Source organism: Manis pentadactyla, chromosome 1, assembly GCF_030020395.1.
Source record: "Manis pentadactyla isolate mManPen7 chromosome 1, mManPen7.hap1, whole genome shotgun sequence".
In the NCBI taxonomy this organism is placed as follows: domain Eukaryota; kingdom Metazoa; phylum Chordata; class Mammalia; order Pholidota; family Manidae; genus Manis; species Manis pentadactyla.
Genome location: NC_080019.1, coordinates 216080951 through 216095178, shown reverse-complemented (window position 1 = coordinate 216095178; position 14228 = coordinate 216080951). Strand labels below are relative to the sequence as shown.

Below are 14228 nucleotides of genomic sequence, written 5' to 3'. Positions count from 1 at the left end.
TGTGTTTTGACTCAGGTCACTCAAAATGTCTCTTGTAATTACCCCTCAGTGGAATTTTCTTTCTTCTCACCCTCCAGGATACATGGAGCAATCTCCTTAATGGCTTGAGCTTTGGAAACAAAGCTAGGAAGGAAAGGATCTTGCAGCCAACTCCATTTGACAGTCATCACAAACTCTGAGTCAAAGAGCTCAGAGTCGAAGAGTTGCTTGAGAATATATACTGGTGAAAAATTCTACAAATCAGTATCTCAAACATGCTTCTGAGATGTGGTTCATGCTTACTATCCGCTTATTATCATGAGCCAGAAACTGTAAGAATCACTCTAAGAGTCTGACCTCATTCAGACCTCTCAAAATCCTTTCTTGATCAGGCCTATTATTGTCTCCATTCTCCACAAGAGGGAAATGTGGCTCAGACATTTGTGTAACTTTTTCAGCACAGCCAGAGTGGCAGAATTGGATCTGGCACAGGTTTGACCTCAGAACTACACTCTTTTATATCTGTGCTCCTTCCATCCTCCATACTTTTCCTGCCAGTACCATCTCTCTAATCAGTGGAGACCTACTATTGGTTGCCCGCCACCTTTTATTGCTTACAGTTACTGTCATGGAATTAAAGGACTTTCCATGTAAATGTCCCTGGCTTCCTTTAAGATGCTGATTAAGTTGCTCTGCTGTATTTATGTGGTGTTCACTTACTCAGTCCTACTTTCCTTCCTTAAGTCTGGACAGCTCTGTCTCTGATCAGGTCTCTCTGTATCACAATCAGTGTTTTTTCTATTTCATTGTGCTGGGAGATGTTTCCCTAAGAATAATTAGTAAAATGTACATTAAGACCCATTATTAGAGGTCTGGGTTCACAGTATGTCCAGGGCCCAGGGAGGGTTTTGGAGCTCATTCTCAACAAAAATGCAGGTAACTCTGAAGTGGGTCTATGGTGTAAACTTTGAGCATCACTGTGCCAACCTATCCTTTCTCTACTTTATTATTATTATTTATTCCAGTCAATGCTTGTTTGGTCACAAGGAACAGAAAATCCCTCAAGTTCAAATGTAAAGAGAGTTTATGGAAGGAGAGAGCAAAGTGATATCATAAAAACGAATACCATCAAACCATGTGAAAATTGGACGATTCTCAAAGAGCTATTCTATTTTGTTCTCTTTAAGGCTCCAAGGGTCCTTGGATCCTCCATCCTTTAGGGTTGCATGGGGCTATGTCCTCTGCATCGCACCTCTGGAGACCAACTTTCTCCTGTTTGCCCACAGTGTTTGCTTGAGAAGTCTGAACTGAGTTCTCAATTTAACACATCACTGCATTATACTCACTAATTACAATCTCTATATTGCTTACTTTAAGATATCAAACAAGAATCTGACTAGATCAGATTCTTGAGTCAGTTGCCTTTGGCAAAGTGGACACCCTGGTACAATTGTCTGAGGTTATGTTGGCAATTGGTGGTGGTGGTGGGCAGGTACATGGTCTTGGGCTACAAACATGCCAGTGTGTGCCTGCCACTGAATCAGGTGTTACAATGAGAGAAGAAGTTTCCTAAAAAGATGGCTATGGGTGGGGGTGACATCATAACTCTGACTCCTACAATAGCATTGGTGGAGAAATCGTCTAAAGACTTTACTCTTTATGTTGCCAATTCTCAGCTCAAATGCTCCCAGTTCTTTCAAAATACTCCCTTCGGAACATGGGGCCTAGGCAGAATGGTTCTTAATGTGACCTGGCCTTCCTGTTCTCTTTCTGGGGTCACTCCTCCTGGAATCTTCTGCAGGTGAGCCTCTACTTTTTCTACTCCTCTGGTGTGCCAGGCTCAATCTGGAATGTTTTCCATTTTCTCCATGTTTACTTACTTTTCCTTTAAATTCTCAATAAGTCTCACTGTCCTTATCATACCTTTCACGACAGTGCATCTTTAACTATTCAAATATATCCTATTTTCCTATTTGGCCTATTCTGGCCTTCATTACATTTGGTCTTGTATCATTCTGTATTTCAGATCTTTCATTTTATTTCACTAAACAGAGTTTTTTGAGGGCATGAATGTTACAGACAACTGTCTTCTCTAGAGCCTACAAGAGAGTCACACAAAGTAACAAGGCCCCCAAGAAAATACGACAGGGCTGGAAGAGAGTGACTGCCTATTGGCATAAGTATCCTATGAACTTAAATATTGCAGTTTAACTTCACTTTTCTTTTAAACTGATCCATCTGAAAGATTTACCCCACATGAGACATGATTTCCTTTCATATTTTTACTTTTTATTTTCTACCATGACTAAAGTTATTTTCATTCAACTTGTTGAGTTAAATTCAGTATCTGTTGATAATTGCAAGAGACAATGTGCTGGTAAAAAGTCAGACTTTAGTTAAGATACCATTCTAAAAAAAGAATTTTAAATGAAAGGAGACAAGGTACCATGGCAACATATATACACAAACTAATTAATTAAAAAAAAAAATTACCTCATAGCCTAGTAAATGTCCATTACTCAACTTCCAAGGAATGGAGTTCCACGACACTTCAATTTCTGAGGAAGACAGGCTATTTGCAAAGACTTGAGATGGAGCTACTGTAGGCTCTGTTTGTGAACAGGAAGTACAATGTGATTATCATTTTGGTAGTTCATTAAACATCTACTGAAGTGGTTATCTTAAAAAAAAACATTTTAGCATATCTGAAAATATTATAAAATATTCTACAAAAACATTTGAAAACATGAATCATGCCTTGGTCAATTTCTATTTCTTGGGAATAGATGGCACCGGAGCTGTAGCTCTTCCTTGTTAAGCAGCCAGGGCTGCTTTCCTCTCTTGCACTTCCATCTTGATTGCTTACTTTTCTTCCTTTTTTTCCTTTAGTTCTCTGATCCTTATCATTATTTCTTTCCCCTTTATCCCACAGCTTCTGTTTGGGAACTCCGATGCCTACAAATGCTACTTTTTTTCCTTCCTCTTGTCAAACAAAGTCAAGCTCTACAAAGCTCATTTATTCAGTAAGCATTTAGTGAGTGTCTTCTCCAGCCCAGGCACCTAAGAGGGCACACTTCACTGAGACGAAGCAACTTCTAGGGGTTTACTCTTTTCAAGGCATAGAGAGATGTGCACATAGCTACTACACAGGGAAAAGATCTCTTCGTAATAGACAACTCTTGGGGCTTTTTGGGGCTCACGGTGATTTTCCCCTCCGGGATCAGCTCTCAATAGGGATCCCCCCTCCCGCAGTATCCATTTCTGTCTTAAATGATCCTGTTCCCTGGTCATGGCTGATTGATAGTGAGATAGGGCCTATTTCATTTTTTCTCCTGAGAAATGGAGAGATGAGGAGTCCCTGGGGACAATCAACCCAGTCATGGCACCCTTAAGAATCAGACCAGTTTCTGAGGCCATGGAGGTTCTCTGACTAATGCTCTTCAAGAGGTATGCTCTTCAACTCTTCCTTTGATTCAGTAAGAGGTCCTAGCATATTTTCAACAAATCCCTCAGTTTTTTTCATAGACGAGTTGAATCTGTGTCTCGTGTTTGAAACAGAAAGACCTTTAACCAATTCATCAGTGATGGCAAGAATAGTAACAGAAGAAGGAAACTGGGAGGCACAAAGGGTAAAAGGCTCTGACTATCTCTCTCTTCCAAGTGCTAGCCTCCTGGTCCAAGATGCACAGGGCAAACAGTGCCCAGAAACTCTCTGGTTAATTCCCATCATTCCCCAGACTCTTGATTTGTCCTTGTAATGAAAATCCTTGGCTCTTGGAAATAGAATCTGGTTGTGAATACAAAAGGTTCTTTCTTTTGCAAAAGTTTATATATGTATTATTTGTTTGTTTTTCTCTTGGAGCTTAGTAGAAAAAGAAAAGAAGAGGGGATGGGTACTAAAAAAAACCTGAATCTACATATTATTTTTATAAAGGATAAACTGTGGACTCCCTTTTACAATTTACTGCAAGGTCCTGGGGTAGAGGATACATTCTGAAATCACATTTCATGAGCTCAGAATGGTTAGGAGGAAAGGCCCTGGGTTAAAACTAACTTAGTAAGTCTGCATGGATTTTGGCAAGTTAATTAATTAATTTAATCAATTTCTACTTTCTCATTTATAAATCAGAAATAATCATAGTACCTACATGTCACTCATCCTTGAAAAATTCAAATTAGGCAATGTCTGGCAGATAGTAAGCATTCAATACACACTAACTCCTATCATTCTTATCAGGTAGAACCACATGAGATAGTCAATATTCAGTTGCTTTTGAGCTATAAAATGGCAATGTAATATGGCTCTGCTATGATTATTCTTTTTTTCTAAAATGGTGCTATATCTGGGGCAGGTATAAGTGAAAGGCACAGAAACAGAATGGGTCCAGAGTGGAGTATGTATCAATCTGCACCAGCTGGAAGGTGGGACATGTCCTCATACCTGCACATTCCACACGTCTCCAACGTCACACTTCCTGTCCTGCCTCTCCATTTTGCTAATTTCCCTTTCTCAGGTCCTAGAGACCACTATAAAATTTGAGACTAAGGCACTTCCAAGATAATATTTTAATCTTAATCCCCAAAGAAAGCTCTGGAAGGCTGTGCTGTTCCCTACTTCCTAAACTGGAACTCAGGATGTAATCCTCATCAACAGGTTTTTACTCAGTTGTTACAGCCTCTCACTCTTCCTGGAGTCCAATGCTTTAAGGAGGCATGGTTGATCTTTATTACCTGGACTGGAACTCTAACTATGACTTCAATTATTTTTCTGTTTAAGACATAGAACTTCCCAAACAGGTTTTGGAACTCAGCTCATTCATTAGGTTGGAACTGATATATAATCATGTTTTCCATACCTTCTTCTGCAGAGAACACTGTTGTCACTGGGCTAAATGGTCCTTCACCTTTGTTATTATAAACACCTACTTTTACTTCATATGGTGAAAATGGCATGATGCTTTCGTTCCTAAAGACATATCTTGGGGTATCCGGAGATGTGACCACTGTCTGAATCCAGCTGGTAACTCCAAGCGGGCGAAGAGCAAGAACGTACCCAAAACCTTCACCATTCTGTAGTTCTTCAGGGACTGGCTACAAAGGAAATACATAAAATCCTTGTATACATGAGAGCAAGGCAACAGTAAGTGGAGCCATAGTCCTTAGTCTTTTGTGAAAGCCACCAGTGGGATGATCAGCTGCTTTTAAATACACATATGCCATCCTTTCATAACCATCCAGATAACTAATGGGGATTTTCTAAAATTATTCCTATTTTTGAGCATCTTGTAGGCTCAATCTGAGTTCCGAATAGTATGATAAACTTTCAGTTGAATATACCTCATCTCTCAAGTCAGATAAAAATCATCTCATCCCACATGTTGACTCTCTGGAAAGAAATTACACATTGATATGATGATTAAGTAGAAAGGAATAAAACTATTAAAAAAAAAAAACAAGTAATAAAACAACGTAGTATACTCAAATCAGTATTTGGATCATGTCAAAAATTCCTACTGACACTCCATCATGATCTTTTTAAAGCTTTTTCAGAAACATCTTCAAATAGTACAGACAATTCTAGTATCTTATGACTTTAAAATGTGTTCATTAACTTTTTTTAATATAATAATGACATAAAGCAAGAGTTGAGAGAATGGCTAGGGAGCAACACCTCCTGGAACAGTGGGAAGCCACCAGGGCAGCTGGAGAGTACAGAGCCAGCACGTGACTCACCCCATGTTTACTGGCAAGGTGACTTTGGGAAAATTATTTACTGTCTCTAGGCCTTAGTGTATTCATTTATAATATTTGTAAGGAAGAAATGACAAAGATATGCAAAATGCTAGGAATAGTGATAAGCTACTAGTAAGTGTCACCACCAGCAGGTACACCCGGGAGACCGTAATAATTGCGGGAAGAGATGATGTCCACTTACATCCCAAGTGATCACCAGTTCAGACCGGCTTCCACCTCCTCCACTGACTTCGGAAGGAGGCACTTCAGGAACTGTAGGTTAGAGAGACAGAGATGAAACTCTATTTGCATTTGGTGATACTTACCTGAAAGAAGATTCAAGGTTGCTTATTTTTAATATTTGAAACAGTTTGTCATTGGCACATTAAACGTGTGCATATGTAACATATATGTATGTCTGTACCTTTCTATATTTGGGGAGATAATCAAATGATTTATATTTGCATGAAATCATCAAAATTCAAAGTTATCTGAAACAGTAAGTAAAACATGACTCGGTGTGAAGGTTAATAAAACAAAGAAAAGTGATTCACCAGGGATGATGGGAAATCAGTCCAGCATGAACTTCTTTCTAACTTAAGACTATTCTAAGGGAGAATTCTCAGATCAACACTGACTTTACACAGAAGTGACCCAGACTCAAATTCTCAAATCCTGTTATGAGATATTCCTTATAACACTCATACAAGCATCAGATTTTCTCACTTGTACTGAGAAATATATGCTTAGTAAGTCCATGACACAAGTAGAATATGAATTCCCTGAAGGTGGATCTTTGTTTATAGTTGTATACACCATATCTAGAAAGTTCTCGGCACATAGCAGGCACTCTATGCATATATGTTGTGTGAATAAATGAGTGGTGAACAAAGCACTCAGATGGACATAGCTCTCTATTTTTCTAGTTGGCATACATTTCATCTGCATTGTTCTGAGTAAAAAGCATCATTAAAATTGCTGAAATGTAGACTACAAGTCCCATCTTGGCCTAGTTCCTAACATGATATACTAACTATAATTTAAACATCATTTTACATAATGTTAATTAATATTACCAATTCTGAAAAGGAAAACCTTTAGATCCTCTCAATAATGTTATACTATGTACAGTTCCTAATGTTCAGTTTTAATGTTAGGATACTTTTAGAATCATGAAAATAGTCTTATGGTTAATATTGGTTGCCCCACATGGAAAAATTTAACAATGATTTTTCTCTTAATTTAATATGTGAGGAGCCAAAATACACCTGTTCATCAACTGCTTGAGCTCATTTGCTGAGTTTGGTGGCAGAATGAGATTTCCTAGGCACGGAACTCCCAAATGTCGTTATCTTACCAATTTGTCAATGCTTGTTATAAATGAAAACAGCCCTTCCCCTGTGAACAGGGTGACTATGTCAGATAGTAATTATAACCTTAAGTGTCAAAAACATCGACTCAACATGCACTAATGAATGCTGATGGACTGAACCTTTGGAAATGTCATAATACATCAGAATCACTGACACATGTGTCTTTTGACAAATGCCATATGGCCAGTCCTGCTATTAATAGGTCATATAATTGCTGCAATGAGGCTGATCCCCTGCTGGCCTGCACAGGAAGGCCAGGGAGAAATGTAAACATACAACCAGGGAAACCTATTAACCCATTACTCAGAAAACAAAAACACTAACCTGCCTCTTCAGTTCTTACTTTTTCTGAGGGCAAACTGGGTTCTCCACCTCCGATTTTGTTACTGGCTACAACCCGAAATTCATATTCCACCCATGGGTTTAACTCGACTACTGTAGCTGTGTGTGTTTTCCCATCAATGACCTCAGGCACTACAAAGGAATATGTCAGAATGGTAAGAGGCTGCATGTCTTAGCACTGACCCAAAATCCATTTTTATGCACTGATGGCATTTGCTGCTCCCCAATTACCTGTTGTGGCAGTTTGCCAGCCCACGGAGAAAGGTGTTCTTGCCTGGACAGAGTAGGATATGACTGGGCTATGGCTGTCTGTACCTTCTTTCCAAGAGAGCTGGGCTGTTGTGTCCGTAATTTCATCTACCTTCACATGTGCTGGTGGTCCTGGTGAACCTGGAGAAGGCAATAATGCGAAGAGTGGGTGATGGTTCCACAAATGTTATCTTTATCTACCAGAGGGAACGGTATGTCATAGGACCACATGAATACCTCCAGCTGATCCAATTTCAGTAGCACTTTGGGAAAAAGGACATATACCTGGTAATAAGATCATCACTTTTTTTTTCACATTTCTGTTAGATTTTAAATCTTGATGTAATCAGTAATTCCAAAATCATAATATTCCATGACTGCAAATGATACCTGCTTTGTGAGGCTTCTGTTCAGCAGGATTCCTGCATCTTCCCAAGTCCAATGTCCTTTACTTTTGTTGTGATGCTTTTTCCTTTAATCTACTGGTACATCTCCGAGTTCCCAGTTTATTATCTAGAGCTGTTGTATTCCAAGATGCACCCTGGCCATTTTTCAGCCCTGTAGCAAATCAGCACCTTGGACAGTAGCTCAGCTTAGCAAATTTTCTTAGGCATTCTAGATGATTCTGGTTTTCTGGGAGGTAGTCACACACACACATAACACTATTACTACTTTTCTTTCATAATAAACACTATTGCTGAATTAATGCCATGCTTAAAGACATATCAGCTTGGCAGCAGCTGTGAAATGCTTACTACAGTGAGAGTTACTTGAAGGGCAGATTTGAGATTTTTATTTCTTTGAATTAGCACCCATCCTTACTGTTGCATCCTCTGGTCTGTCTGGGGGGAGGGTCAAATCCATTTGATAACTCTCATGCTCATATGCTCTCCCAGGATGGTTTTTCCTCCAATAAGAAATGCTCGGTTAGGGTTATGAGATTAAAAACAAACCAATGAACACTGAGGCATCAATGTTTACCTCGTACTATGAGGTCAGCTGCAGATGAAACACTGTCCACCCCTGTTTGCACCATACAAACATATTTTCCACTGTGTTTCAGCTGGATGTTTCTGATCATTAAGTCGCCAGATGAACTCTGTTGGAAAAACAAAAAGGGAATGAACGCACTGTTTTTTAGGAAACACAAAGAATCTTGAAAGTTGTGGCTAGCAACACCGTTGGGATGAAACCTGTATTTAGAGAGAAGACCACGGTGGCACAGACTGAGGATTGCTACAGTGGAATGTATGGAAATAAAAACAAGTTAAAAACCATACATGGCTGCAGACATAAATTTCCATAGCTAAATAAACGACAGGGTTTCCCCTGGGCATTTGCGGCCTTAAAAATAAATAGGGACAGAGATTGGAGTCCCAGAGTCCATTTACTTCCACTGGGTGACACTTCTTTTTAAGTCCATTGCTCAGCACCAGCTCAACTCTTTTCTCTGGTTCCTACCTCTTTGCAATTATATGCCTGAGAAGAAGGTAGAAGCATTTAGGTATCTGGTGGGAGATAAATACAGCATGACAAGGGGATTACCATGGTTGAAACACTTTTCCTGAACACACTGGAGCTTATACAGCCTAAAGCCATTTAACTCCTTTGCTATAGAATTTAGGGACAGTCAGTATGAACTCCTCAATAGGAAGCAATTAAAACATTTTAAGCCCTTAAAATAACAGCTGTCCATAAGACATTTACTGGCATCCCCTAGCGCCAATTAATGGAGCAAATGTAAATCTAAAAGCTCAACTTCAAATGGCCCTCATTTTAAAAGAATGTAAAATCATGTTCATAAAATGACTAACTGCAGGCCAGTACCACACATTAGTAAAAATATGGATTGAAATAAAATTTCAGTTGGAAAGCAAAGCCCTTTGAAAATGGCCACTTGCTGGAAAATCTCTAAACGAGTACAGAAGTGGAAGCAGTTAAGTATTTATTTTATTAATTAAAGGATAGTTTTATTCTCAGGTTTCCTAGTATTTGTTGAAAGATGGGCTCTCTCCTATCCTGCTTTTAGGTAATTTTCTAAGATGTCCTTTAGGGTAATTTCTTAAATATTGCTTCCCATCCTTAGAGCTTTTAATGTGCTATATATTCTCTGTTGGGTGGATAGTATGCCTTTAGCCTGGATTTCTGGAGTACTGGGAGAAGGCAGATGTGAGGTGATTGATGGCTGTAATTAAATAATAATCCAGAAACTGTTTAGTTTGCACATTTTACTTTCATCAAGTTGAACTTTTTTCTTTTCCTTCCTCTTTTTTTTTTTTTTTTCTCCTCAGGGTTATTTAGAAATTTATCCCCAGGACAAAACATTCAATGCTTGCTGACCTTTAGAAACTCTTCAGGTTTTATGAGCTACTATACTCACAGGAGGATGATTATTACTTCTGTAGAAATCTCTTATTTTCAGTGAACTAAGAACTGTTACTATTAAATTCTATCAAGGCATTGGGCGGGGAGTTATTATTCTCTATGTTTGTTTGCTAATTTTGAAAGCAGCTGGGTAAAAGAGAATTGGAATAGTACTTTATGCCCTTAAACACATGAATATATCTTCAAGGCACCATGGCTGGTTTTGTAAGAAAGAGACTGATATGGGGCTTGTCATTTCTTTTCACTTTTGCTAGTGATGGGAAAAGAGAGAAATAGCTTGGCTAGCTCATGTAAAAAAACAAACCATTTTCCTGAACAAGTGTAGTCAGGCTCACCATCAGGGGAAATATAAGTTTTAATTATCTTTTTACACTGTGAAGTGGAAAAAGGAAGCAATTAACTAAGATATGTAGACAGTAGAAACCACTGATTTTCTTTTCCAGCACCAACATGAAGTTGAACAGATAAATACATAAATGGAAATAAAGTTTAACAAAAGTTAAGAGGAATACTCTCCTTAATTATTGTCTCTCTCAATAAAATATATTTATTGCTCTTCTTCTAGAGCTCTCTGTCTCACTCTACTATTGTCTTTTAATGGAGCAGTATAAAGAATCAAGATTAATCTTTACAAAGGGTCACAGCATGCTTGCTACATGAGATTCATTCAAGGGTAGAGGGTGTCTAAAGATGGTCCTGCTTTCTAGGATATAAACCCAAAAGAGCTATGTACACATGTAAAAAAGTTATATTAAATAAAGGTTACATAAAATCACATGGCACAAACCATGTATAGATCATGTTGGAATAAAAGAGACAGGCACCTTCAAGTCTTTGTTAGGATGTGGAGCAATGGAACTCCTATTATCACTAACAGGAGTGAGACTGGTGCCACCATTGTGGGAAACCGTTTGGTAGAAGTATCCTCTAAGGCACAACATACACATCATCTACAACTCAGCAATTCCATTCCTAAGTATACATCCTACAGGCATGTGTGCATATGCTCTCCAAAGACATTTACAAAGATGTTTGTAGCAGCACTGTCTATAATAGCAAAAAAATTGAATTTTTATCACAGTAAATAAGATAAATAATGGGATACTCATTTAAGGAAGTACTATTAGGCCAGGCAAATGAATGAACTATAACTACATAGCTCAACATGGCTGACTCTCAACACAAACGATATAAATCAGAAAAGAATACAGGATACTAATCTATTATGTCACCAATCTAGGTCATGGTTACCTTAGGAGGGATGGCTGGTACTGTAATGAGGCACCATGGGTACTTTTGGGCTATGGGTGTTGTTTCCGAATTTCAGTGCTGGTTACTTGAATGTGTTTATATCGTGAAAATTCACTGGGTTATATACACTAATGATTTTTACTTCTTTTTGGTAGAATACAGTGGCTCTCAAAATGCATTATTATTACATACAAACATACCCCTAAATGCTCTATTTTAAATAGGACTATTGGCTGAAGTGGTGAAACAACAGGACTGTAATGCTAAACTCTAATAACCTTCACAAGAATTAAACATTTAATAATAGTAATTTAACTAAATGCGCTACTAATTAGTACATCCTATAATATCTTACTAAGGTACAATTGAGTATTGCCAGACATTTTTAAAAAAAGATAAAAAAGGTAATGAAATTCCAAAGGCAAGTTTTACTGATACCAAACCAATTCTTGTCTCTATCAGATTTTCACTGTCAATGGTTAAAATATAGTTAATTAGTGATTAGTGGTGATAAAGGGGATAGAAGAGGAATATCCAGAACAACAGAAGTAAAATTAGTCAATTATACCTCAAGAAGCTGAAAAAAATATGTAAAATAGTATTCAATATAGTGCTCAACATATTTATCAATAAAATTCCATCTTATATTTAGATATATTTAGAAACATGTTTATCATTCTTCAGAATAGAAAAAGTAATTCAAAGAAAAAATTTTAGGAATTCTAATAACCTTTGAATACATTTTTAGGAACACTAATAATTCTTTGAATGAAAAACAGCCTGTAGTATATTATGAGCTACATTAGTTTGTTAATTCTTGTTTGTATTATTTTCCTAAACTCTTTTACCCATTTCCTTCAAATAGTATGGACCACAATTGAGAAGATGCTGAGTCAAAAATCTCATTTTTTTTTACCTCCCTATCATATTTCCTTTATAATTTTCCTTCAAACCACTGCAGTGTTTAATTTTCAGTCTTTCTAGAAGGCAAGTCCATTTTCTGTGCTCCTGACCACACATTTATGTGGAAATAGAACTTCTGGCAGCGGGAGAAGGCTGACACAGGAGATTAAGATGCTGGAGATAGTTCCCTAAGTCATATGAATTTTAGTTCTTTCTCAAATGCCCTATATTTTAAAAAAATATGATCATTCATTGAAAACTCTATTAAGCAACTGCTGTCCTTTAGTCACTGGGGATACAATAGTGAACAAAACAACCGTCCTTATGTTCATGGAGTTCACAGTTGAAAGACTGCCATTAATGAAATAACTACACCAAACCAATGTAAAATTAAAATGTAATCCAAGCTCAGAGTAAATGGAGGAATTTTCTGGAGTTTCAGTGAATGTATAGCTGAGCCAAGATCTGCGGTAGAGTACAAGCTATCTAAGAAAAGGGGGTAAGAAAAATGGTCTATAATGGGGCACTAAACATATGCAAAAACTCTAAGGCAGGTGAGAACACTGGGGCTGTGAGGAGGCTGGGGGCTGTCAGGGATATAGTTGATTCACAAATTGTTAATTTGTCCCGAGAAAACTAAAAGTTCACTGTATCTGATTTCAGGTTCATACCATATATACATATCTTTTTATTAAGGTATCATTGATATACACTCTTAGGAAGGTTTCACAAGAAAAACAATGTGATTACTACATTCACCCTTATTGTCAAGCCTCCCCCATACCCCACTGTAGTCACTGACCATCAGCGTCGTAAGATGTCACAGAAGTCCTCTCTGTGCTACACTGTCTTTCCTGTGACCCCATACACACAATGCGCACTAATCATGATACCCCACAATCCCCTTCTGCTGCCCTCCCCACCTGCCCTTCCTCACCCCTTACCTTGGTAACCACTAGTCCCTTCTTGGAGTTTGTGAGTCTGCTGCTATTTTGTTCCTTCAGTTTTGCTCCACAAATGAGGGGAATCATTTGGCATTTGTCTTTCTCTGCCTGGTTTATTTCAATGAGCATAATACCCTCTAGCTCCATCCATGTTGTTGCAAATGGTAGGATTTGCTTCCTTCTTATGGCTGAATAGTATTCCATTGTGTATATATACCACCTCTACTTTATACATTCATCTACTAATGGACACTTAAGTTGCTTCCATATCTTGGCTATTGTAAATAGTGCTGCAATAAACATAGGTGTGCATATGTCTTCTTGAATCTGAGAAGTTGTTTTCTTTGGGTAAATTCCTAGGAGTGGAATTCTCAGGTCAAATGGTATTTCTATTTTTAGTTTTTTGAAGAACCTCCATATTGCTTTCCACAATGGTTGAACTAGTTTACATTCCCACCAACAGTGTAGGAGGGTTCCCTTTTCTCCGCATCCTCGCCAACATTTGTCTTTTGGATGTTGGTCATCCTGACTGGTGTGAGGTAATACCTCACTGTGGTTTTAATTTGCATTTCTCTGATGATTAGCGATGTGGAGCATCTTTTCATGTGCATGTTGGCAATCTGAAATTCTTCTTTGGAGAATTGTCTGTTCATATCCTCCACTCATTTTTTAATAGGGTTATTTGCCTTCTGGCTGTTGAGCCATGTGAGTTCTTTGTATATTTTGGGTGTTAACCCCTTGTTGGATATGTCATTTACAAATATATTCTCCCATACTGTGGGATGCCTTTTTGTTCTGCTGATGGTGTCCTTTGCTGTACAGAGGGTTTTTTGTTTGATGTAATCCCATTTGTTCATTTTTGCTTTTATTTCCCTTGCCCAAGGAGATGCGTTCAGAAAAAAGTTGCTCATGTTTACATTCAAGAGATTTTTGCCTATGTTTTCTTCTAAGAGTTTTATGGTTTCATGACTTACATTCAGGTCTTTGATCCATTTAGAGTTTACTTTTGTGTATGGGGTTAGACAATAATCCAGTTTCATTCTTTCAGGTTCATATTTTTACTGTGACA

The 14228-nt window shown here is 38.0% G+C and overlaps 1 protein-coding gene across 3 annotated transcripts in view; it reads right to left on the bottom strand.

Moving 5' to 3' along the window:
• Positions 1–14228, bottom strand: part of CNTN3 (contactin 3) — a 377024-nt gene that overhangs the window by 20651 nt on the left and 342145 nt on the right. For 2 of the 3 annotated variants that reach the window (XM_036878260.2, XM_036878259.2), the window contains 6 exons: positions 8658–8775; positions 7659–7817; positions 7410–7559; positions 5915–5985; positions 4836–5070; positions 2473–2588 (listed from right to left, as the gene is read on the bottom strand). In XM_036878260.2, the coding sequence (XP_036734155.2) occupies positions 2473–2588; positions 4836–5070; positions 5915–5985; positions 7410–7559; positions 7659–7817; positions 8658–8775 (849 nt within the window). The remainder of the gene's footprint in view (positions 1–2472; positions 2589–4835; positions 5071–5914; positions 5986–7409; positions 7560–7658; positions 7818–8657; positions 8776–14228) is intronic. The other variant, XM_036878261.2, reaches the window with a different exon arrangement.